At 32.1% G+C, this 26,238-nt stretch overlaps 1 protein-coding gene across 1 annotated transcript; it reads right to left on the reverse strand.

The window, feature by feature from the left end:
* Positions 1 to 1,867: 1,867 nt before the first annotated feature.
* Positions 1,868 to 12,745, reverse strand: cpo (RNA-binding protein). The gene is made up of 5 exons (XM_085942367.1): positions 12,625 to 12,745; positions 8,970 to 9,133; positions 7,697 to 7,866; positions 3,668 to 3,920; positions 1,868 to 1,903 (listed from the first exon to the last, which is right to left on the reverse strand). The coding sequence occupies exons 1-5, from the start codon at positions 12,743 to 12,745 to the stop codon at positions 1,868 to 1,870; spliced, it is 744 nt and encodes a 247-aa protein (XP_085798493.1).
* Between the last annotated feature and the right edge of the window lie 13,493 nt (positions 12,746 to 26,238).

The raw sequence follows: 26,238 nt of genomic DNA on the forward strand, positions 1-26,238 counted from the left end.
GCAATCATATAACGATAATTTAAGATAATGAAATTCATAAATCCTTAGGTCTACCTTTTACAATTAAATATACCCTAGCAATAGTAATATTGTTAAGATAGAAATTTTATTTTTAATAATTTTCAAAAAGCTCGACAAGCATAATAATTATTAATATTCCCCCAGACAGGGGACGCATCAATTCAAAGTATAAGAGATGGTAAATATGTAATTATCAAATGCCTGTATTTTTTTCATATAAGGCAAATCTTTTTCTAGTAATTAACTATACTGAAAATAGTAAAAACCGACTTCAAAAAAAAAACCTTCAAGCACCTGACACCGGCCTCGCTCCCATTCAAAACAGAACTTAACAGAACAGAGTCATCTATCAACACAACAAAATAATTTACAAAATGTTAAATTTACACGGTAGGTATGTAAGAGATCTCTGTTGACTTTGACAGAATGTAAAAATGAGTGAAGACATCCGTTTAGCGTATAGTGTATCAGGGTGATTTAATTTTTGAAATGTTTTTTACTGAGACTTCGATAGATCTCTAATTCCCGTAATAATAATCGTTAGAAGTATTCATATTTTTTTAAAATTGATATCAATATAAAGCTAAACATTTTCCATTAACATTTCATAATTTTTTCACTTAATGAATTAATATTTTTCAAAGATCAAAAAAATGTAAATTTTTGTCATAACAATGTTAAGTCTTAAAAGTAATTTTTAAAGGGCACCTTTGGTTTATAGCTTATGTCAGAATAATAATTATTAAAGATAACCATATTATAAAAAACAAGAAGCCATCACTATCAACATAACAAATCTACAGTGAACTAATTTACAGTCCTTCAATCGATTTAACGCTATTCACGTCTACAAAAAATGGAAAGTCATCGAAGGTCATTTATTATAGAAAATCAAGACACGAGTCTCCTAAGCGTCCACCGTATTAAATAAAATCAATTTGTAAAACTTACAATAGAATATAAATAAAAATTTTGACCTGAAGCAACATCCGACAATTTCCAACTGTCCTGCTAATGGTATAAAATTATGACATGCATAAATACACCTCTGTTTATTTTATTATCTTACAGAGCAAATCTTTTTAATTTCAATTGGACAACATATTATATTAATTTATAGATCACACAATATTTATGTGACGCTAAAATAATTTGCTTCAATTTTTTGTCTTAAACTTGTCTTCAATTTGAGCAATTACGTTTAATTTATAATACTCTCGAAATAATATAATATTATGTATATTGGTAGTTTAGTTTGTTGAAAATTATTTTAATTGACTCACTCTTATATGAATTGAAAGTTATATTGGTAGAAAATTAGCATTTATTAAATCTACGCAATGGTGCTAAAATTGCAACACTATAAAGTAACACCGATTAATATTGTTGTTTTTTTAAATTTCTTGTGTAAGCTGAAGAGGTTTTATTTATAAATGTTTTTTTTTTTTTAAATATATCATTTTCAAGGTCCAATTGAAATGCAAGAATTTCTTTAAGTAGAATGTTAATTATTTGTTTTGTTTGTTTTAGATAAGGGTAGTTTTTTTTTTGGTTTTTTATATTTAGGGGTAAAAGAGGTTCATAATAAATTATATAAATATGTTATAGTAAAAGTGAGAAGTGGTGGACGCTCAGCTAAATTAAATTTCAGTTAAAACATTTTCGACTTAAAGTATTATCAATATTTAGTAAAAGCAACAATAAAGGAATTAAATTAATAATAACGATAATTAAATTGTACCTAAGAAATAGAGTTAGTAAGTTGTAGTGAAATAATTTGGTGGAAAGTTCTCAATTGGCTGCTTTAGTTGAATTGGGTTGTCAGGTGGTAAGCTGCACATAAGAGTTAATGCTGTTCACTCTCTTCTCCGATTTTGGGTCCCTGAAACATACAACAGTCATTAGGTATTTAACAATTTGTTCATGATACAATATAAATATTACTTTCCACAATTTTATAATGACAGGGATATTTAATATAAAATCCAGATGCAAAGTCATACCTATATACATAAGTGGTATTGATTGCCGATTAGCCTTTGGTGTTCGTTTAGTGATGCTACTAAATTAAGCTACGGCTGGAACAATGTTGCATTTGACAAAATATTCATGTGAGTTGTTATTCCTAGAATAATATTACTGTATATTTAGTCGAGGCTTCGAGACAGTAAGAAATTTATATTATTCTAGATTATGTTGATTATTCTTCTGTGGTTTATTAATATTTCTTATAATACTAACACTTCAAATAGTGTCAGAATTGAGAAACATATGTGTAAAACTGTCAAGATAATCAAAAAAATACGCACAGAATTTTAGCAAATAATTTAATATTGTATTTCCTTTCAATTTCAGTTGAGATTCAGGTTTCAATGGCATCACTATGCACATATGAATGACTAAGCATCTCACCTAAACTTTAGGTTAATTTAACGGTGAAATCTCTGCAACTGGCCCAAAAATTTTAATTGATTGAAATAAAAATGAAATAATATTTTTACCAAAATGTTTCAAATTGTCAAAATCAAATTACAAATAATTTGGATACCTAATTATTGATCATCAATGGTATTATGTACCTATTGATAATTTCATTCTTGATGACAAAATATAATAAGTGGGCATTGTATCATGAAATCAATAAATTGTCAGTGGATTAAATAGCCATAAACCTATAAATTTAGGATATGATATTTATCCTGAAACTAATATATAATATGATAAAGTATAAGTAATTTTTCATGCAAATACGGTGAATTTAGTGATAGTAGATGGCATTTGGAAGGTTTTCCATGTTAGTATTATATAATACTATATTTGATTAGTTGTCCAGTCCGTTTAATTGCATACATATTGTAAAAAATATCGCATAAATTGAATTTATTTCTTCAATATTTGTATGTTTCATAATTATTTGCAGTATTTAATGTTACCTATATACCTCTTGTTAAACCGTATTTTTTAACGTTCTACTTAATTTATTATGACGAAGATAATCAGATAAATAAAACTACGTTAAGGTTGAAATAAAGAATAAATTGTTGTAAAATTTATTAATTGAACTTTATGACATAATAAAATTAATTAATTTCCATGTTAGGTTTATTGAAAAATAAAAACAGCAGGCGAGAGATTATTTGTTTACTACAGCATGGATGTGCAGTAGGTCTTAATTAAAAAAGAGCAATTTAAAGTTACTCCTCTTGTGTTGCCAACAATGTTCTACCAATTTTTATTCACAAGATCTAAAAATGTTGCATTCTTTATTGAAAATACCTCACAAACATGCCTACTTACGAGAAAAATCATGAAAAATCTAATGAATGCGCAGGTTTGAGTCTCTTTTTTTCTAATAGCTAGGTAGGTACTTATGTTATATAACATTTTTTGATTTAATTTATCCGTAAAACAGGTGATTGCTGATTACAGCGCCAATGTCAACTATCTTCGATCATCATGAATAATGTAAATTTTTGAGTTGAGTCTGGAGGTAAAATTTGGATAGTTGAACTGAGATTTGCCTCACATTTATGTTTGAAAAATGAGTGCAATAGAGCGGGCTGGACGTGGCATGGCGTGCAACACATAGCGTATGGTGTAGAGGTGTGAGGGTGAGGTGAGGGTGTGAGTGAGCGTGTCAGCATACTTCTAGGGATGCGATGTGGTGCCAGCCGTTGTGGTAAGCGGCGGCGGCGGCCGCTCCCTCGCTGGCGGCCATCTTGGACTTGGCATATTCGATTCGAATGGCGCCGCGGTCTGAGCTGAGAAGGAAAGTCCCCTGCAGGCTGGCCATGGCGTTAGCCGCGCTCTGAACGTCGGCGAACTCGATGAACGCTACGGGAGCTTGCGCGCCCCCCGGCTGCTTCGCGAGCATTCGCAGGCGAGAGAAGCCCGCGCAACTGCCCACGCGCCCGCGTGCAAACAACAACCGTGAAGGGTGACGTGATATAACGTGTCGTGCACAAACATTCGCATACATGTGCGCCTCGACTCGCTTCTCCTATGCAATTCAAAAACTCCTCTTTCGTCTGATGCCCATCGTAAGAAATATATTAAATTCAGTATTCAAACCGTATTCTCCAATAGATACTAGACGTTAAACTGAATATCATGGACATACTATTTGTGTTTGCAGGTATGCATTGTGCCTTATCCCTTCACTATTGTTGCAACAAATGAAAAGAAATTCTTTTCATTCTTTTGTTACTCTGATTTTTGACAGCGTTATGTATATAATATTTAAGTGAGAATATTGCTGGCTTAAATGGTACTAATTCCTGCTACTGAAAAGCTACTGAATATTTTATGAAGCTCATATTTTCTGCATATTGTTACACAATGGCCTACATATTATAACGAATGGATAATTACTTCAATAAAAGAAAACGTCTGTGCATTTCAATGCATTGTTTATTAATGTTTTGACAATGTGCAGTTTTTCCATATTATTATGAAAATTAAGTTACGTATATTAAATTTATTGTGTCATAAAAATATTGATATAAATATGAAATATAGGAAAAACGACACGAAAGTTTTGGAATGATTAAATTATTATCTTCTGAATAGTTTGCTAGTTTGGACAAAGAAAGTTTTGAAACATATTTGACAGTATGATTAATGAGCACATATTTTCATTATTGCCATTAATCTATTAAGAATCTATATAAATTGAATGAAATTTGATTGAAAATAATATAAAGAATTAATGATACCATACAATCAATAATTATAATTAGGCAATATTTTTCTGAATTGCGAGGAACATTTGAAATGCATATTTGAAGCGTTTTAGGGAATACGATACGGTGTTGTGCCTATGTAGAAATACTGTGCATTTGTAAACAAACACAAAGGATAATAATATGATGATTGTATTTTATGCATTCTCAAAACAAAGAAAATATAGTACATATCTATCTGAACTATGGAAATTAACAAGAGTTATGTATGGATGTGTAGTACATTGACAATTAACGAAATTAATAGTTCAGTTTGCTTCAACAATGATTAAACAATAAAGAAATGTTAAAATTGTTTTAGATTAAAATAATAGGCATGGTTATCTGTCTGGATTATAAAAAATAGTTTGAATAATATATAGGTGGGTACTTATTGTAATATAATAGTATAAGAGAGTGAAAATATTCTGTATCTTATTATTGCATGTAATACCAATTATAAAAAATACCATTTTAAAAATTAATTAGATTTGGTAAGAAACTTATTAAGGGTACAGACAACAAAAAATAATAATTAACCAGTGCCCTAATTCCATTGTAGGTACCCACCGTGAGTGGAATGTATCGTGCTGGGATTGTTGAGTTGTTGTTACCTCGGTTACTCTACCTACGGCCTAGGCAATTGCGATACATTCCAGTCACGGTCGGTATAATGGAATAAAGGAGCTGGCATAGTTTGTCTTGGCCATGAACAGGTATAACTGAAATAATTTTAATATTACATAATAAAATATACACTTAGAACTGTATTTTCTAAATTATAACAATACGTATTGCCCTCTATGTACGAAATTGTGAGTTTCAATCATAGTGTTGGTTATAGTGGAACAACTTAACCTTTAAATTACACAGATTGCGATTTCTTCCACCGCGCACGTATTACATAGTGTAAATTTAATTATTGTCATCAATATAATTTCTGACTGCTCTTACATGAGCCCTATTGCATCTTTTTCTCTTGCTCGGTGTCACTCTAATACCCTGTTTACATGTGCATGGATTTATTGCTGACAGTACTTATTATCGTGGCCATAACAAAAAATGCATGTGTAAACAAACACGTATTATCGTATAAGTTGTAAGAGTGCAGGCATGGATCAAAAAAGTTCAGAAGCTTCTGAATTTTTAGGCGACAATTGGACTGTACGATATTTGCGCTCGCGCTGTAGAACAATAGTCGCGAACCTACCGGAATAAACGTTTACTGATTTTCACGACCAGTAAAATAACACCATCTAATGACAACATCACATCTCGCTTACTCTTGAAGATTGAGATTGGAGAGACAGTCAGCATTTTTAAGTGTAAACAGTTATTATCGCAATAGTTTAAAGCGTCAATTACATTGAGCTTTTTTATGAGCTGATTATTGGCAAATTTATAATCTGCCTGTAAATTCGCCCAGTGTAATCATCGAATAAGCTAATAAGCAGGTTGTAAACACTCCACCTAGAAAAGTTGAAAGCCGGTCAACTTTTCACACTACACGCCGGCGTGTGGGCTTACTGCGTCTGCGCAGTAGAGCGATGGTGGTGGAAAAACGAACTACTCATTTTGAAATTTACATTTTTGACGTTTAATGGAAACATTGTTATGGAGCGTAGCGACCTCCCGGTAAAAAAACGAACTACGTTCCGTCAAAATCGCTCGCTGGCTTGTGGCTTATCAGCGAATGGAAAGTTTTGTGTGTAATCATGAAGTCGCAGTAGCTGAACCGCCCGCTTTTAAATTCGCCAATAAGCAGCTCGTAAAAAAGCTCAATGTAATTGACGCTTAAAATACACAATATTGTATAAGTAAATCCATGCACGTTTTCAGGCGCTATTACTACGTCATATTTTCTGTCAAAACTATAGAGCTTCATGCTTATGTGGTATGTTTATAGATATATAATGGGTTTTTTGTTGGGTATAATATTTTTAATGTGATGTGTCATTATTTGAAGTATTACGTTGATAATATCATAAAATGGAAAGCATTATTTATGTCTGTTGCTACATTATTAAATAAATTTAACGTCATTACAGCCATCTATAAAGAATGGATAAATTAATACTGTGAAATAAGACACTATAAATGTATGTGAAATAAATAATGGTTGATTATATTATAAAATAAGTTCACAGCTTAGAATTCAGAGTTTTGAAAGATCTTCATGGGTTTATTGGCAATAAAATGCAGGACGAGCGGAAATCTGTCGATGTTAGCAATTGGAATCTCAAATTGCTGCAATACCTATGTTGACGTTATCACTGACATTCCTCGTGTTTTGACCCGACTATAGAGGACTTTAGACAATCAGTGATAATATTACATTAACGATTTGCCTCGAAGTAGTACATAGAAATTGTCAAAAAAGCGGAGATATTATATTTCATAATTGGCACTTATATATGACTTTTCTTTTATAGGCCAGACTTTTATTTCAGTTGACATATTGAATTGTCATGTATACATAAAGCTCACAATATTCTCCAATTATAACTTATTTGTGTGTTGTCTAAATGAACCCTCAACATCCTGGACAGATTGAAATCAAACAGGTCATTTTCTTTTACCTGAGAATCTTGTTTCAAACAGTCTGCCATTCAATTAAACACACAGACGTGGATTCAATAATGTCCACTATTTTCACTAAGGAAATATTATAGTCATACAGATATTATAGGAAACTGCATTGTAAATTATTTAAAGCATGTCAAAATTTAGAAAATACAGTCTTAGTTGTATTATTTTGCTACCTACAATATTATAAAGAACTAGTATTTTTTTTTTAAAGTTTCCGTCTCCGGAACAAATATATTGAAATAATTATAAGGTTGTATTGTAGATAAATATATTTTGTAGCTATGAAAGGGGTAGAAGAGGCGAAAGGAGAAAGGTGTAAGGGGTGAAGGTGCTAGGGTGCTGATTTGGGTAAGCTCGCAACTGACCTACTGAAAATGTCCTTGAGCTCGTGCTCAGAGACGAACTGTCCGAGGTTGGCGACGAAGAGAGTGGAGCAGGGCGCGGCAGAAGGCACGGGGGCCATCGGCCCGCCCACGCCCGCCGGAGATCCCAGCGCAGGCGCCGGCAGCAGGCACGACCCCACCGACAGGGGGGGCTGAAACGTACAACATAAACTATTACATTACATTTCTTTATTGGCGAATAAAACAAACATCTCTCTTTGATAACTGTTATTATGGTACTAAATTATCACTAAGGAAAGTAAAAGACGGTCATTTGAGGTAAAAAATTACCTCTTTTAAAATGCATGCAGTATTTATTATATGTCAAATGATTTTTTTTTGTTATTGGCTCAACAATTTGATTAGAGAATTAGAGAAGCCCGTCGGCTACAAGAGGTTTCTACAATGATTCTTATGAAGGAGAGCTGTATTTGCTCAACTTATTAATTCAGAGCATATTCTAGATCTAATACATATTGAAAAACAACATGTGAATTTGCCAAACAGAAAACAGACAAGTTTTTGTTTTTTTCATATTTCCACATTTTAAAAGAACAATATTATCTAAAATAAGAGCATTTATGTATCCTCACTATTAAAAAAATATATATATATCGTCTCTGTTCTGGCAGAACACACTAACTGGAGAATACTAGTTTTGAGAAATTTGACTTTGAAGTTGTTAAAATGTTTGAAATGGTCTATAATGTGAGTTTATTAAGTAATCGTAAAAAGGATGACTTTAAATAAAGACTGTTTATTTATTAAGAAGGTTTCCAGACGGTAAAGTTTGAAATAAGGAACATTTTGGTATAACTAACTCAATATGTCATTTTTTCGAATTAGTGTCTTCTGCCAGAACAGTGATGATATTATTATGTATGTATTTGTTTTAAAAAAATATAAAGTGTTTAATTTGTGTCAATATAATTTTTTGACTGATAATCGTTAAAAAATCCATATTATAATATATAGTATTATACCAAACCTTTTTCTGGGAAACCAATGTAACATTAACATGCACTTCACTACTATCAAAGAGTGAGCTGGTGAGTATCTTAATCTAAGCTCAACGGTATCCATGCGGTTTGGAGGTAAATTTGTTTCTTATGTTGAATACATTTCGACGTTGTTCAGAGAATTACATAGGTACATAATAATAATGTCAGGAATGTAAGGAGTAATAAAATGAATGAATGGGTAGACTCACATGATGGTGTGGTCGGTCGGCAGCTAGTCAGAGGTAGGAGCGCACGGGCGGCAGCTGCGGGTGCAGCGCAGGATGAACTAGCCCCGCGTGCTGCAGCCCTGGCAGCTCTCCCGCCCCCAGGCCTCCCCCGTACAGCGCGTGTGCGTGCGGCCACAGCTCCGCCGCGCCCGGGAAGAACGGCCCGCCCAGCTCGGCCGGCATGAATGCGTCTGCTCGCACAACAACATAATGTTACACTTCAACACTCGCCTTCCAAAGCGTGAGGGACACGGGGAAGCGAAGAGGTCGAGCAAAATGACATTTCTATTGTCACAGTTCACCGCCTGACTTCACCGCACCGTGTTATTGCCCTGAGGCGGATATTCGTCACCGAGTTATCTTATACCGGGTTACAATACCTGAATATTTATAATAACATTACAGAACTGATATATATTTTTACTAGCATAAGACTTTTATTTATTATACACAAAAATAAGTGACTTTTTATAAGAATATTATATCTCTGTATATGATAACTCAGTTGGGAAAACTGGCATAAGTAATAATTATCTCACAGTAAAAATTGGCAGACAGGTTACCGAACCGACGGAAATTCTGCCTAAATTTTTAATTCACTTATCCCCGGTGATAATTATTCATTTACACCTCCGTCCGATGTGATTTGTCATGTTGTTTATGCAGATTTTACGTTTGTTCTGAAACCTACGCAATGCAGAGCTGCGCTGTTTTAATGTTCCATTTAGGATGTGTCCCGTAAGTTTGAGATAGTTAAATAATCAGACCATTAGATTAGCAATATCTGATAAATGTAATTTTACATGAATGAATGTAAATTGAAAAAATTAGCTTGAGAATTCAAGATGTCATTTTAATCACATCTGGTTTAATTTATAACAATAAAAATTCATCTGGAATTAAATTTATTATAATATGATGGAGTTACAGAAATTACAAGAAATTTTTAATAGTTAATGAATTTTGCACCAAAATATAAATAGAATGAAATTATTGAAGATATTCATGAGGTAGGTATGATTAAAAAATTTGGTTCCGGCAAATGTCTCGATGTGAGTTTTGAATTTTAAGAATAATTCATTTATACATTTATAAATGAAGACAGGACGGCTGCTGCATTGCGGCCGATGCGATTAAGTAAAGGCGTCTCATGAGTCCCTTTACCTTTGAGGCGGAGCGTCGAAGTGTCGGCGCCCCACTGTCCGGGCAGGTAGCGATAAGGCCCACATGAACATTCTTGACCGCGACCAAAAAGTTGTTATGAAATACATAGTACATAAAAAATCAAAATACAATAAGGGACAAAGGGACTTATGGGAAATCCTTACACTACATAAAAAAATCTATCATTTTAACATGAATATTACATAAAAAAAATGTAACTGACAGTAATAACAGAGATTTTTTGTTGAGTAATATATCAAATAATTAAATACACATAGATCAATTATTTCAGAGGCCATCCTTTCAACGATTTTTGACCTATTATTGTACCTTTATTAAGTACAATAGACGAGCCCGATTTTCTCTATATGAATGTAATAAAAGAATTGATCAATATATATTTATTATTATGAAGGGTCCACATCAGAAAATCATCAGATAATTAAATTATTGGTGTGGACATTCCATAATAGACAGTATAATGTTGATATCAATAATGAAAAACTATCAACTTTTTACTAAGTAAATCTGTGACAGAATAATTGAATATAATTCCCAACTTCTGTATTTCTATATAGATGTAGGTAACATAAATGATTACTAATACCTAGTCAGTAAAGTGATCAAATGTAATAGATATGAATGTAAAAAGAATCTTTACGTTTCTCGTTACATATTTTTGAAAAATCTATATTGTGCCTAATTTAACCACATGTAAACAAAAAAAGTTTTTAAAAATTCGAATTAGTTTCATTCCATTCCATTCTATTCTATTCTATGTTCCATATTCAAATTATTTTGATTGAAAACTTGGTTTCTGATTACATCGATAATAAAATTAACTTGTATAATGTTTGTAACTTTTTGTGTCAAGAACATGTGATTAGAAATAGGCTAGGGATAGTTTGAATAATCTTTTTTTAATATATATTTATAAAATAATACAGGTTAGGCTAAGCTAGTGTGTGTACACATGTGTGGGTAGGTAATCGCCGAAGCTATTTGGTGAAAGTGAGTTTTTTGTAGGTATTGTGAATAGCAAATGGGTTCTATACAATGCGTATAATAATAATATAGGAATGTGCTTCAAATAACTTTTGTAGGAAATTTGCATCTACACCAACAATCCTAAATTGACATTATATCGTTATGTGTCTCATATTGATAAAATTAAAACAATAATTTCATTCAAGTGTAGAGAATTTTAAATATAATTCAAGGGAGTCGAACATTATAGGAGAATGGTATAAAAATCATTCAAGTTACTTAATGCTAAAATACTAAATTTATGTTAATAATCTCTAAATAATATTAAACAATGATCCTCAAAAAGTTCCCCATTTATTTATTGTATGTGTGATAATTTATAATCTGAAATTTTTGTTGTGATATTTTTTTCAGGTTTTATATTCAAAAATACTGCTCTACTTAATACAAAAACTGTAATGTTTATAAATTTTTATTAGTTGGTAGGTATTTTGCATTGTTGTGAAAGTAGCTTAATCTATAGATTGGCATTAAAACAATGCAGACTTCAGAAAGAGGATATTGCAAAAAAAAAAAACAATTGATAACAAGTATGAAAAAGTGGACTGTGTATATAGATTTATTACAAGAAGTGACTGCATTGTTTTAAAACCAGAATTCACAATTCAGTACCTGTTTTAAAGGTTCAAAAGCTTTATTGGCTTGTCAACGGGCCCTGCTTTGAATATGTCAATATTCTATAATACATTAAATATAGGTGAATATGTAAAATATTACACCCATCACTAAAATATCGAAACCAGTTAATCACTGGTGTTTTACGTTATTACGAACTATTCCTTCTTGATTTAATTATAAGTAAATGATATGTTTATATACAATTACCTACTACTAAATCATTTGCCTGATTAGCTAAGTTGATTCTAGGAATCAACATGGTGCTACCATTTTGATTATCCTTTCAAAAAGAACAAACTGTCCCATGACCATGATTGTTAATTTTTTCAACTGACATTTCCGTGACATGGAATTGCTATTGTTCAGTTTATTTAGGTACATGTTTAGTTATTAAGTCCTTATGGTATAAGAGCACAAATTAATCCTCCTCGCCATAAATTCACCAAAATTTATATCATTGTTTTGAAATAGAGACCTACCTATTGTCATTATTTTCAATTACTTATACAGATGTTTATACCTACTTTGAAAGTTGAGGATGTAAATGAATATTTTTGTGCGTATTGTTACTTAATGTGTTTAGAATTGAAACTGTGATTTGAGAAAAGACAGGTCACACTGTAATGGATCCATTATCTAACTCAATTTTTTTCTGAAATTCGTTTATTGTGTTGGGATGACACCAATTCCCATGAAGTGCGGATATTTATTATATCTGAGTTACGCTTGAGGATAAGAGACAATTGAACCCTTAAAATAGGTGCTTGCATAGTGTACTGGAGGGGTCGAAAGAATACAAGGGAGAGGATAATAAGGCGTAAGGGTCGGGTGGAGGGGGGGGGGGGGTACTTACGTCCAGTGAGTGGGTGCATCAAGGCGGGATGTGCAGGCGGCGCGGCTGTGGCGACCGCCGGCTTCGGTTTGCTCACCTTGGTGTTGCTTTTGGCAAACTCCAGCCGAATTGTTTGTGGCATGTCGGGATCAAACCTGACGCCTTGCTGTGAACGGAACCCCTATGTAATTGCGTGCTCAACCGTGGATGTGTCATTTTTTTTGACATCGACCCACTATCGATAATTTGTCAATAGTCAGTGGCGGTTTAAGACACCCGGACGGGTGCAAACTGATTTTGAGACACCGTAGTGAAAATGTCAATAAATAACAAATACTACAGTGGCACAAGTTATATTTTCCATGTATTAAAAGTAATTATATATGCAAAAGCATTTTCGTTGAAACAAAATAACTTTAAAAATCAAACACTCAACTTTCGCTCATCAGGTGAGTTCTCTAACCATTAAAACCGGTTCCGTGCTAAAGCGAACTATTCCGCGGATATGGTCGGGCACACAGTGCCGGCCATACAAATAATAAAAAAATATATGCAAAAGCATTTTCGTTGAAACAAAATAACTTTAAAAATCAAACACTCAACTTTCGCTCATCAGGTGAGTTCTCTAACCATTAAAACCGGTTCCGTGCTAAAGCGAACTATTCCGCGGATATGGTCGGGCACACAGTGCCGGCCATACAAAAAACGCGGACTTATTCGCCTGTCTTTGATGACAGAATGCCAGTCTCGGGCGTTTGTTTTGAATAATTTAAAATTCAGAAGAATACTGGTCCAATAATGAGACATTTAGCATATGATTGGTAAGTGTTTATGATAAACTTTCAATATATTTAAAAAAAAATAAAATAATAAGGTTTATTTTTGCTAACAAATTCGCGACCTCTCACTTGCCACCATACAAAACGAGCGAGAAACCTAGCTTTCAATTACCTACGTAACTGAGAAGACTTTAAAATTCCACCAACAGATGGCTACTATCTTCATATTGAATGTAGATATATAATAATATAATCTTTATTAAATTTCATTGTGAATTAATCCAAATCACTGCTAAATATCAAATTTAGTAAGTAATGAATATTTTCTTAGTTCAATATAAAGATGTTAGTAATGTCTTAAGAGAATACGGGAAACATCTTCAGTTACCTACATATTTTGGTTGTTTAATGGTTAGCGCACTCATCTGGCAAGTGAAAGTGTATAAACCTCACTCGGCTCAAGGATTTTTCTGTGATTTTTCAAAGTTAGTTATGTGTTTGGTTAAATCCACTATTGCAGATTGGTTTTTGGCTTACACAAACACATTCATTATTTTTTTATCTGAATCCCAATCAATTCCAATGATTGTTTTGCGAAACTTCATCGGCTATCGAAAGAACTTTTATATATTCACCCGACTCGGGTAACTGGACACAGACCCACCGATTATTCGAGATAGTTTGAAAAAAATCTGTTTGTCCGTTGTAATGATGTAATTAACAGAAAATTAAGTAACAGTACTATGTAGAGATTATCACTTAGAAACATGGAAAAATACAGTTTGAAATTTTCAGGCGCTGTTGACATTCTCATGTGACGAATTATTGAAGCGCCTGTGGTGTAAACCGCCACTGTCAATACTATTCTGAAACAGTGGTAAGAATATTCCGAACGTACCAAAACTACAACATTTGTGAAATGGGTCCTTAGGTATTGTTAAAAACAATTTAAAATCTGCCTTTCTTATCTTAAATTGAATGAATATGTCATATTTATTCTTAGAACACAAAAGAGTATATATTTGTTTCAAATGTTGTTGTAATTAATATATTATATTCAATATTAATTATTAAATTGCTAGCCTAAACTGTTTTTGGTGCCATAGATAAATGGCATTGTTATCTATTTGAAATCAAATCGTATTGAAGTGATGTTATCATTTAAAATTGATCACTGTATATGGATTAATTGAATTGTTTTAAGCTATCTACTTTGGCAGAACAAGCGCTATAATAAATGGTAGGCACCACCATATCACAATTTTATCTATGGTAGACAATGTTTTTTGCCTTCTTTCGGTTGTCTATGTTTGTAATATGTCATAACCATAACAACGGTAAATCAACTATTATTGATGTTTAAAAAAATGTACAGTTTATGTTTAATAATTTAAATAACGAAAATTAAATGAATTTAAAAAAAATTAGTACGTAAGTAAGTACTGAAATTTTCTGACCACTGTTTTGAACGAATCCAAATAATAATTATGTTAGTGTAAAAAATATCATTTTAAAGCTGATTTTTTTAAAATTTTTACATTACTATACTAAATTGACGCAATTTAAGGTATTCATTTACTCACTACTTTGGTTACTTTAACATTTTTTTAATGACTTATCTTATCCACATTTAAATGTTTGAACAAACTTATTGTATTTAACTTAGAAATAATCCAAATCAATTCAATATAATGCAAAGAAATATGTTTTTCCTGAATAACTTTCAATATTAAATAAAAAAATTGTGTGATTTTCTAATCTAAATATATAATGGTTGATATACATAGTCGGTTTGTTTTATTAAAATACTTAAGATAATATTAATTATTTCATGTAGTACAACCAACCACTGAGCAATAATAATTGATAGTGACTGAACACTGTGCCAAGGGAAGTGTATTCAAATCTCAATAAGAAAACCGTGTCATGCAAGATACATTGAAGACCTTCGGCTTAAAGAATACCTATTACAATATTTTAATACTAAAGGGACTTAGGTCTCAAGTGATGTAGGTCAATTCTCATATTATCATAACAGAACATTAGTCAACATGAAGTGTAGTATATATATTAGCGATACCTAATGATGGAATAACAAGACATGCGATAATACATAGTTTATTTAAAACTAGGTACATTCCCACCTTTGGCATAATGCAATTAGAGACAATAACATAATAAATATAATATGCATTATAAAACAAAGATAATAATCTAATTTTTGTCAGAATAGCGTCAATTTAAATTTGAATTTGTTACATTAGAAACTTCATTGATATTATTTATAAAACTATATAATAAGTATCTCAAAAAATAAAAAATATTTTCACAGGATCATCGATCGATTAGATATAAATATGATGGATTGCAACTTAAAAACATTTTTCTTTATTAGAAAAATCTTAAAAACGAATAGAAATTTAAAAAAAATACATTCATAATATTAAAAAAAATGTAGTGATATAAATACAGACAAAAACAAAGAAATACTAATTGAATCATTTTAACGAATGTGTATGTTATAAGAATATTTTTAATTAAAAGCTTGTTGTTGTAAGCTGTATATAATTGCATGTCTTGTAATTTTGTCAATAGATGTCCATAATACTTTTATACTCCCCTTTCAGAGTAAACTGAAAACGATGAGAAAAGTACATCCATGTTAACTGTATTTTTCATGTTATTAAATACAGTAAGGCGGGTCACCTTTGCACTCAGTGGTTAACTTTGCAATCCGCCCTATTTAGTTTTAGACTGAGTTTTTTAGGGATCGTAGCGACTAATCATAGTTTTTCAGTCAAGAAATATGTCACAAAATATAAAAGAATAGAAAATCTGTATGTACACTATGATCAAGTATTGAGAGTTTATTGTTTACAAAAAAATTAATAAAAACTGCATACGGTGCAAAGTTGCTCGGATAGGTACAAAGTTGACCCACTTTGTAGCTGATGATAATATTATGAGACGTTGACTTATGCCATATAACCTCTTTGCCCCCCACTTGTAAGTGAGATATATAGATATTTAATATAATAATATAATGTTGTGTCTATGGGGTAATAAAGCTCACTCGGTGCCAAAGATACAATTTCAGCATTTTGTACAATTCAAATTAAGGATTTCCAGTATAATCTCTCATCAATATTTAAGCGGAGTTATATTAAAAAAATACATTATTATTTGTAGCAGTTGCAATTATAACAAAGTAAGTATACATATTCATATTTTTAGTTATCTTAATTATTAATTATTATTTTATATTAATAAAGCATTTTAAAATGACAACACTAAAAGTAGGCAAAAATACTGTCAAAAATAAAAAAAATAAAACAGGTATCACTGGATGAATAAATATATACTTAACATAAATTATAAAAATATTGATTTATCGTATTTCTTAAATATTTCAGTTAAAACTCCTAGCCTATATTTCAGAAATTAAAAAAGGTAAAATGACAAATTTATTTGCAGATTTCTCTAAATGTTAATTTTATTAGACACTATCATAAGCTGTTTCTATGTAGACGAAAAGGCTTGATCGAGATAAGACAACGCAGAATGACCAAAGCACTAAATTGTAATGCCTAGTCTAGACCAAGACACACCTGTGCATGAATAAATGATAGAATAAGAGCGTGATGCAGAACCGTTGACACTAAGCAGCCGTTCTTCTTACAAGAAAAATAAGTCACATCCTCCTTCTCTCTTCCACTTAAATGTACTAATAAGAATTATATATGTATTTCTCACGGAACTTAGGTTGCTGAAATTGACCCCTTAAAGTTAGGCATGTATTTTAGGGACTTACGTGCCTAAGTATGGTTCTGCATCGCGCTCTTAACGTTCTGTAAACTTCTTTCGCATGTCCGTGTACAGTCCACTGTTAAAAAGTTGTGAAACTCAGTACACGTTAACACATGCAAAAATTACTATTAAATTAAATTTGCACGTTTTAATCAAAACAACATTCTACAAGATTACACGTTGCTACCGATGAAACACTAAAAATTTCCTCCCAAACACGAATACACTAGTAGTGTTAATATATATAAAAAAAACATAATTTAAAATGTTCTCATGTTTGTAAACAATTGTGATACAACTTTTAAATAGTTTTTATACAATGCTCGCTCGCTGATTGGTGTATGCATATATTTATCTTGGTCTAGACTAGGCGTTATATAGTAAACATGTCTCTTATTTTATATCTATTATAATACTATAGTTACATATATTAAAATTTGTCTTTTTTAATAATTAGGTGAAACTGTTTTGTCATTTTTTTTATTCATGCAACATTATGCCGGTGTGAATGTATTGCTGAGATAATAGGCAAATTTGAACCGTCGTGGTAATTTTAGAAGAAAACAATGTATAGTTTTGTTTCTTTTGAATGTCGCAAAAGAATTAAGCAAAAAAATAGATAACAGCAACCGCTAAAAATAAATAAAATAGTAGTTTTGTAATAATAACATAGCGAGTGATATTATAATATTGTGAGTAGTTAGTAAGATTTGTAAATAATTATTATCAAATCAACTTACTAAAATATCTATACTTATATAAGATTATTATGATGTATGTAGGTATATTAATAATTGGTTTTTTTTAAATTTATTTAGTTCTTTTCAGACGTAAATATCTATTTCTTTTGTCGATAATAAAATGACAAGCAAGTAATCCTGTCATAAGTTAATTTATTATTATCCTATCTTTTGTTACATAATTTTGTCATTTATTATGGAAACTTTGTTTGATGGATGTAATTGATTTGTTTACAATGAGAGTATTCCTATACAAACCTGTAAATCTTGCTTTGCTGCCTCGGCGCCTGCTCTGGTGTGGAATGTTACAAAACCGACAGGCTGAAACAGATTTAAAAAAAGGTAAATTTTCATAATATATACATAAGTAAGTATGTCACATTTAACAATTGCGTGTGGTGTCTTCTGAGATCAGGTTTTTGGTAAGCCGGATATTCAAATTTTGAAATTAGTTATTTATACTGAATAATCGATGACAGATTTTCAAAACAAATGAATGCAGTGGTGACATATAAATAATGGAGAACTGTTTGCAAAGCATGATAAAGAGACTATCAAATAGTAAGTCCCACACCACAGAGCATTTGCTCTTATAGGGATCAGTACCAGACAGCTGGCGTGTCATTGAATTTATATATCAGTTTTGTGGATACTAAACTTATACTGCCATAATATAATGAATATTTTGTAACAACTGAGGCATGAACATATTTTTATTGAATATTTGCTTTTGAACAGATGTCTAATAAACAAAAATACTTTTTGATTTTTGGCTATGTAGTACTATATTGAGATTTAATATATTTTTTTAGATATAGACTGTGCTCAAATAATCTGGATGTCGGATAATCAAAGGTCGGGAAATTTAAATGTAAACATAAATTTCTGTCAGAGAACTGTAGCTTCTGCTGTTTAGATACATAGTAGGTACGGAAATAATTCTAAGCCCGATCGCACGTACAAAAACGTCTTGACTGGAACATGGTCATAAATCAAAATAACCGGTGATGTTGCAACTCTCTTCCTAGTCACATAATATGTGAGATCATGTTTTTTTTCTATGAAATAAGCAATATGTTAAATTACATGACATAAACTTGATTGTGTATTATGTGAATGACAACAAAATTACAATGACAATTCGACGTGTTGTAGTCGAGACGAGTTTGTTTGTGCAAACTGGCTAACAAATAAGCAATACCCATCTATATATTATTATAAATGTGGTTAGTTTTTTTCTTCTTTTATTTTGTTAACTGTCAATTCATGGTGGAACTTCATTGTATTGTTGTTTTAATGAGGCGGACGAAACCGGTCCTAATCTATTGATTAAAAGTGGAGTAAGTACAACAAAAAAAAAATGCGTTTTATTAAATTAAAACAACAATAAAATGTGCTTAGCATAAAATAATTTGATTTTCGGTTTCTTTGAAATATATCTAAAATCTCTGGACATATATTATAATTAAACTCACCGAAGCTGTTTTTCCATTTTTGCTTGTGACTTTTAGGAGTGATCCTTCATATCCCTGAAAAAATATAAAAAAAACATTCGGTTAAAAAAAGCATGTCAATTAATAAATTAAAAATACCGAGCCGAGTCACATTAATAACAATAAAATGTCTCTTTATCACTGGAATTGCTTTAGCATTTAGATTTTGGTATGAAATTTGAGCTTCCTGTGCAAACTAGGTTTGTGTCCATTCTTTGGGTGTTTAAAACTTGTAAAAGATAATGGTAGTCACAGTGTTGCTAACCGTACTATAGTTATGGTATTTGTACTATACTTTTGGTCCGCGTACTATGTACGATATTGTAGAAAGTATGGTACGCCAAAAGTACAACAATTTCGCGATTGCCGTATAAATTGATGTAAAATACTATACTTTTGAAATATACCCATAATGGTCCCAAATCTTTTTTCGAAAGTATAAAAAAAGAAGTGTCGAACGGAATTTCCAAAATTCGTGGGTATTTTTTTTTTGGCTAGAAGAGCTAAAAAGGTTTCGACCTCATTCTGAACGGAAATTTTCGATTTAAAAAAAATATATCTTGAAGGTTGACAATAATTATTACATTGTCAGTCGAACACTCAGCGTACTATAATTTTCTTAAAGTAATATAATTTGTCGGATCGTGTACTATTACCCCGTTTACACGTGCATGGATGTACTGTGCACAGTAAGAAAATGTATGGGGAAACATGTATTATCCTGCAGTTGGCAAGATTGCGTGCATAAATCAAACAAGATTGGAAGATTCCAAATTGTGATGATTTATTGCACGCAAGTAAGATTATTTTCGATTTGCGCCTGCGCAGTAGAGCGATAGTGAAAAAATGAACTCCTCATTTTGAGCTCCGATTTTCAATACGACCTGTCAGATAGTAGTATAAAATGACTACCTCGTGTCTCGCTTACTATTTAAGAATGAGACTGGAGAGACAGTCAGCATTTTTACGTGTAAACAGTTATTGTCAAGACAGTTTAAAATAAGCACAATTGCCGACAGTAATTCCATGCATGTGTACAGGCGCTATAAGCCTTGGTGACAAAAAGATGGTAACGGTAAGTAGAGTATGTGTAATGAATGACATTGGAATTTCCGCCAAAAATTTAAGCACAAAAAACTCTTGTCGTTAGGAATGCTTTATATACACATATATATTTATTTCGATACTATGTATTGAGAAATACGATAAAGTTTTATAGTCATGGTAAATCCTAAACGCTCTCAAATTTATAATAATGAGGAGAAATTATTCAGAAGCTCACGTAAAGAAATGTCACGCGTACCAATATTCCGGTATGGCATATATTGAACTGTTGGTATATTTATAACTTAAATATCATATTTATAGCAATGGCAACACTGTATTCCATTTTAGTCTTTTTCAAATATGGAAGGTCTACTAAAATAAAATAAAGCGTATTTGACGTGTTATTGGAAATGACGGTGCCCCATCAATTTACCTACTTTTCCCTTCAATAATATCTCGAGTAGGTACTTAGTTTCGAAACGGCACACGGTCTTAGATTCTCGATATCGACAGGCATGAAAAATGTAATATGGGATACTATATAGGCATGAAATGGAGCGAAAGCGATCCCGCAGCATGGCACGATTGTTTCTACAATTTTCTCGACTGAAATGACAGCTACTAAAAGGGCGGGATATGGCTGCCATGTTGTCTGTGTAGCTCTGACGTTTTTATTACCGATTGGATTGGATGTACAATTCGCCGTTGTTCTGTTGTACACGACAGTACACACCATTGAAATGTCACTCGTCATGTCGAATTGTTCTCTCTTTTGCTGTGACGCTGTTTGTTTTATGTTTCGCAGGGAAGCCAGACAATGTCAAAGTGAACTTTCAGAAGTGTAAGATCTTTTCTAAAGAAAATGGCAGTCTACTGTCTACCCGGCAACAAAAATCAGATCTATAATAAACAAAATTTCTGGATGACAGCATTCGCGACTGAAAAAAGCTATGACGTACGAGTTGTTGCTACGGATATGAGTTTTCCTGTCACGAGATAAAATTTGAGAGCGATAGCAGACATGTGAAAGATGTCATAATATCACAATTACACTGGTATATGAAAAGGTCGTATAATAAAGGACAGATTTTCTGGCATTGCGGGCATGACGAAATCACGTTGGAATAGTGTTGGTGTCATTGGAAAGTAACGATACATACCAATACTTAAATGAGTCGCCTGTACCACCACAAGAATCTGACAACATTCTACGTCGCAGTATGCGCTAATATAAGGCCAGGATACGCATTTTCCCGCTGATATGCCCACATGCGAGTTGCGACTGGCTTAAAATTCGACGTCTCTAGGGGGTGCATTGATTAGTCTCGAAGCCCTCGCTACTGATAAGTTGAAAACGAGGATACAGTATTGATCCATTAGGACAAGCAGATAAAATTCACCGTAGTACCTCAATGGAAATTACACGTGAGAGCAATAAAAATGAGGAGAAAAAATCTGTTGTTGCGCTTACAAGAAAAAGGAAACGTTTAACAATATCATGAAATTCATGTTTTTCCCCAGATTCTCAGATTTTTTAATTTATACAGAAAGAGTATAAAGAGCTATGTATGATGTTATGTTACATTTAAAAAATGTCATTTATAAAGCAGTCCGTTTATCCAAATTAAAAATCTATTTCTTCGTATCCGTATAAGTATTTATTTGTGCGACTAACAAATCGGTGACAAAAAATCGCACGTGTGCGCCTAGCCTGATAACAATTACTGTATGTTTGGATTTTATTTAATAAAATTGATTCGAATATTGTATAAAACGAAAATCATAGGTAGTGTGTTTATTTATTGCCCTCGTCTCGATAAACGTTATACTATTATTGGTTCAAAAATCAATCAAGTAGTTAATTGTTTTTTTTATATAATATTATTATCTAAGTAAGTACTTAGTTATATATAAATAAGTTTCTTTCAGTTAAAGTAGATCTATTATATAAATATACAGACCCACCCTTCCAGTGAATATTGAATAGATTGATGCCGTGATCAAATACATCAAAATGTGAAAAGTTTAACCTACGCAAAATGAAAAATATCAAAAGCCATTGAATAGAACACAAATAGATAGATATATGCGGCAAACGACATTATATATCTAATGTGTGGTTCATTCATTTGATAAAAGAACGCCGCACTGTGTGAGGAGATATACGGCAGAACGGGTATGGTATGACATTCAAGTAGGCGGCATCGCGGGCTGGTACGGGAATTCCCGAAAAGTTGGCTCCGGGAGGGCGGTACCACCCTAATGTCTGCAGGAAATAACATATTCGAAATTTATGACGTCTAGGCGACCCTATAGTAGACGAATTTATCGAAACAAGAGGATATAAACGTTTGTCTTTATGTTATTATTTAAAAGACATCCGAAGCCAGCAAAATGATGACATGCGAGTATATATTTTCTATAGTATCCCGTGGCGCCTGGTGGAGGTAGATATTTCATGCTTAGGGGCGAAATATTCTGATGGGCGGTAAATTAATGAAAACATATGAAAATGACAATGTCTGAGAGTAGTTTTTTCGCCTGCGGCGCTAGTTATTGATCTGAATACAATTGTATTTTATTGTCAGAAGTTTTTTGTTGTTGCGTTTTAATGTAAAGCAAAGGTAACATATCATACCTAATCAAAAAATATATTGAAAATTAATTTTACAATGATGCGATAAAAAATGTGTCTATATAGGTATCATAAAATGAACGCACTGTTGTATTATTATAAAATAACTAATAGTTTCAATAAAAATTATAAACACTTAGGTAGTTGAGCCCTTCTCTAAAAAAAGAGCGACATCACGATATTGTTAGTTTTAAGCAAATCAGTTGAAATAACGTACCGTACATCTTTCTTTGCATCTAACCAAAAATCATTATCCAATCTTGATAGCAGGTAATACTGATTAGGTAACGTGTACAATAACGTATAATATGTCGTGCTTAAATTGCGTCCAATGCAACTGGTGCGTTGCCCATCAGGTGGTCATTAGATATCATTTACATGTTATTTAAATGTGGTAATAAAATATTAATTAAAAGGTCAGCAGCGAATGGGACACTATTATATAAAAAAATGAAAATTTAAGGATAATGCTATTTTTTCGGAGGGGCTCAATTTTTATTCTAAATTGTTTTTTATTTGTACTGTATGTATACTTAATGTATGTAATTTATAAACTTGAAATGTAATATCTACATATATTTTTTTTAAATGTGCATAAAAACACGTACCTCGTAAGCTCGAAACAGCAAATATAGTTCTCGTGGTTTTGCATCCATTGGTAATCCACTGACGAACAGTGTGCGAACCTGAAAAATAAAAAAAAACTCATTTAATACACAAATGTTGACAAACGTCTAACAATATTATAAAACATTAGGGAACAATAAACATTGTTATCAAGTAATCAACATAACATAATATTAGGATTATTAACAATCGTAGACCTTGTAGAGCGAAGCTCATATAAATAAATAATAAAATATAAATAATATTAGATTTTCTAAATGTTAGGTACAGACCTACAAATTTATCGAAAGAATGGATAGGGGAGCCACTGTCGAAAACTACTCGCAACTCGACAGAATCTGACATTCGAATGACGTTTTCAAAATGGCGTCCATATGGTAGTTCGTAGTTCCATTTTTGACCGTTCTTTAGATAATTTTGGAGGACTGTACCATACATTATTCACTTAAAAAAAGAGAATAGAGAAAACAAATCGGTGCGTGTACTATTTACGCGCGTTAGAAGTAATACTTCTTTGGCGTAACAAAACAATAAAAAAACTTGTGATAACCTAGATTATTCGACTAGCTCTTAATTATCTTGTTATTTCTCGTTGTTTTTTTATTTTTAAAGTAACAACTGTCGCTCTGACGTTTAATCGTTTTTTTACGTAAGCAATTGCAAATGGCCGACAATAATAAATTCATTGCCTAGGCAACGGAACAATTCTACTATCAAACTTGTATTTGTATACAGCTGACTGATTCGCAGCTATTTTCATACTGTCGTAACGATGTGCGCGCGCAGCTCTCAATTTCACTCTCATCCCAAAAGAAGTACAACTTCAAAAATATTTACTTGCAACACTGCTGTATTATCTATTGACGAAATAAAACCTCTGAAATGACAACAGTGTAAAAATTCTTGAAAATAAATAATTTATTCACTAGACAAAAATTCAGTTGCTATTTTTATCATCGTGTTGATAAAAACAAAAAGCGGCAGGTATATCAATGTTCTTAATTTAAATTAAATAATTTTCCATTTGCATACGAGATGGCGTTAATATTACTCGTAGCAGCGTAGCCTTTTAACGTAGCTATGGCGTAGCGACAAAGCGATCTTGACTTTTTGACACATTAAAAAAATTGTTTACGCATTTTTATGAAATATGAGTATTTTCCATCATTGGTGGAAATTTGAAATATAAATCTTGAACGCATAATATAATTGCCGTTTCGATTGACGTTCACATTTAGACATAGAATAAAATTGTACCAGAAACAGAATTGTGGAGTAACGATCGATTTTCAAAATGTTCGGAGACACTTTTGATAGGCTATCTATAAGCATTTTACATTTCATTGCATGATCCGACCCCATTCCCAATCGTAGTATGGATATAATAATTCTCACGAATCATTGCGATTAGTATTGCAGGAGGTAATTAGTGTTATTAGAAGGTGTCTACAATAAAAACGAATGACATGGATTATATTTTCGGAATAAAAAATGTTGAATGCAGGGAGCTTGAGTCCATCCAGTAAGTACGGGTGCCCGTGCCCACAATGACTGTTCCAGGGGAAACTTTCCAACAACTAACGAGTAACATCGACCGCAGCTAATTAACGCGGCTATGTTTGCACACTTGGAAACCATAATATACCTACCTATGTGATGAACAGGTACCTATATTATCATCCTATAATATTTTACCAGTGGCGAATAAAGAATGAACTAAGCAGCCATATCATTTAAAATTGAATTGGTGTATAGAAATGAGATAGAGAGGTATCAGATTCTTAATTTGAAATATTTGCTATTAATAAATATTTCAGTGCAGGGCATAGGGAAAAAAAACCAACGGCAATTCTCAATTGAGTATTGACTTTTCTCTTTTCTTTCGCATAAAATCGCATATAAATAATATTCGAGTCCCTAAAACCTTTTCATATCAATTAAAGTAATACCAATTTGGCATTCTATCTGTCAACATAATAGTATTATTACCATAAGTATTGCAAAATGGGGAATCAAATCCCTCTTCTTTATATAACTGCGGAGAATTCCAAACCACTAAACATGTCATTTTATTAAGATAAGTATCCTGCACCTTCCCTGGGGGACTTTCTCACATCCAATAAGCTCATGAAAATGCGATTGAATATATTAACAACACAATCACTGCGTACCTTTTAATTAATTTATAATTACCACATTTCGTCCGCGTCGAACGATTTTTAAGGCTCTACCGGTGACATTCTAGTGCTGCTGATTCGACGATGTGATTTCGTGTTTGTGACTGTGGTTTTGTTTGAATATCTTGATGCTGTCGCGTGTATACTGACGTCATGTGATTAATGAATGTTATATTATTCTGTTAAAATCGAATTAGTGTATAGCTTTATAGTTTAAATAAAAAACTGAAGTGGAAAAATATGGGACGGTTTTACGCAATAAGTCCGAAGTGCCGTTTGTCTACAAGGATGTATCAGGGTAGTATAAGAATATTGAAACACGACCTAAGT

The sequence above is a fragment of the Rhyacophila brunnea genome, unplaced genomic scaffold, assembly GCF_057557595.1.
Source record: "Rhyacophila brunnea isolate RB1 unplaced genomic scaffold, BYU_Rbru_1.0 scaffold_14, whole genome shotgun sequence".
Lineage (NCBI taxonomy): Eukaryota > Metazoa > Arthropoda > Insecta > Trichoptera > Rhyacophilidae > Rhyacophila > Rhyacophila brunnea.

Excerpts from the sequence above, each read along its gene's own strand:
- cpo (XM_085942367.1), bottom strand. The coding sequence starts at position 12,745 with ATGCCACAAACAATTCGGCTGGAGTTTGCCAAAAGCAACACCAAGGTG. Across the intron at positions 9,134-12,624 it reads GATGCACCCACTCACTGGAC|ACGCATTCATGCCGGCCGAG; the intron begins GTAAGTACCCCC and ends TTGTGCGAGCAG. Across the intron at positions 1,904-3,667 it reads ACCACATCGCATCCCTAGAA|GGACCCAAAATCGGAGAAGA; the intron begins GTATGCTGACAC and ends TGTATGTTTCAG.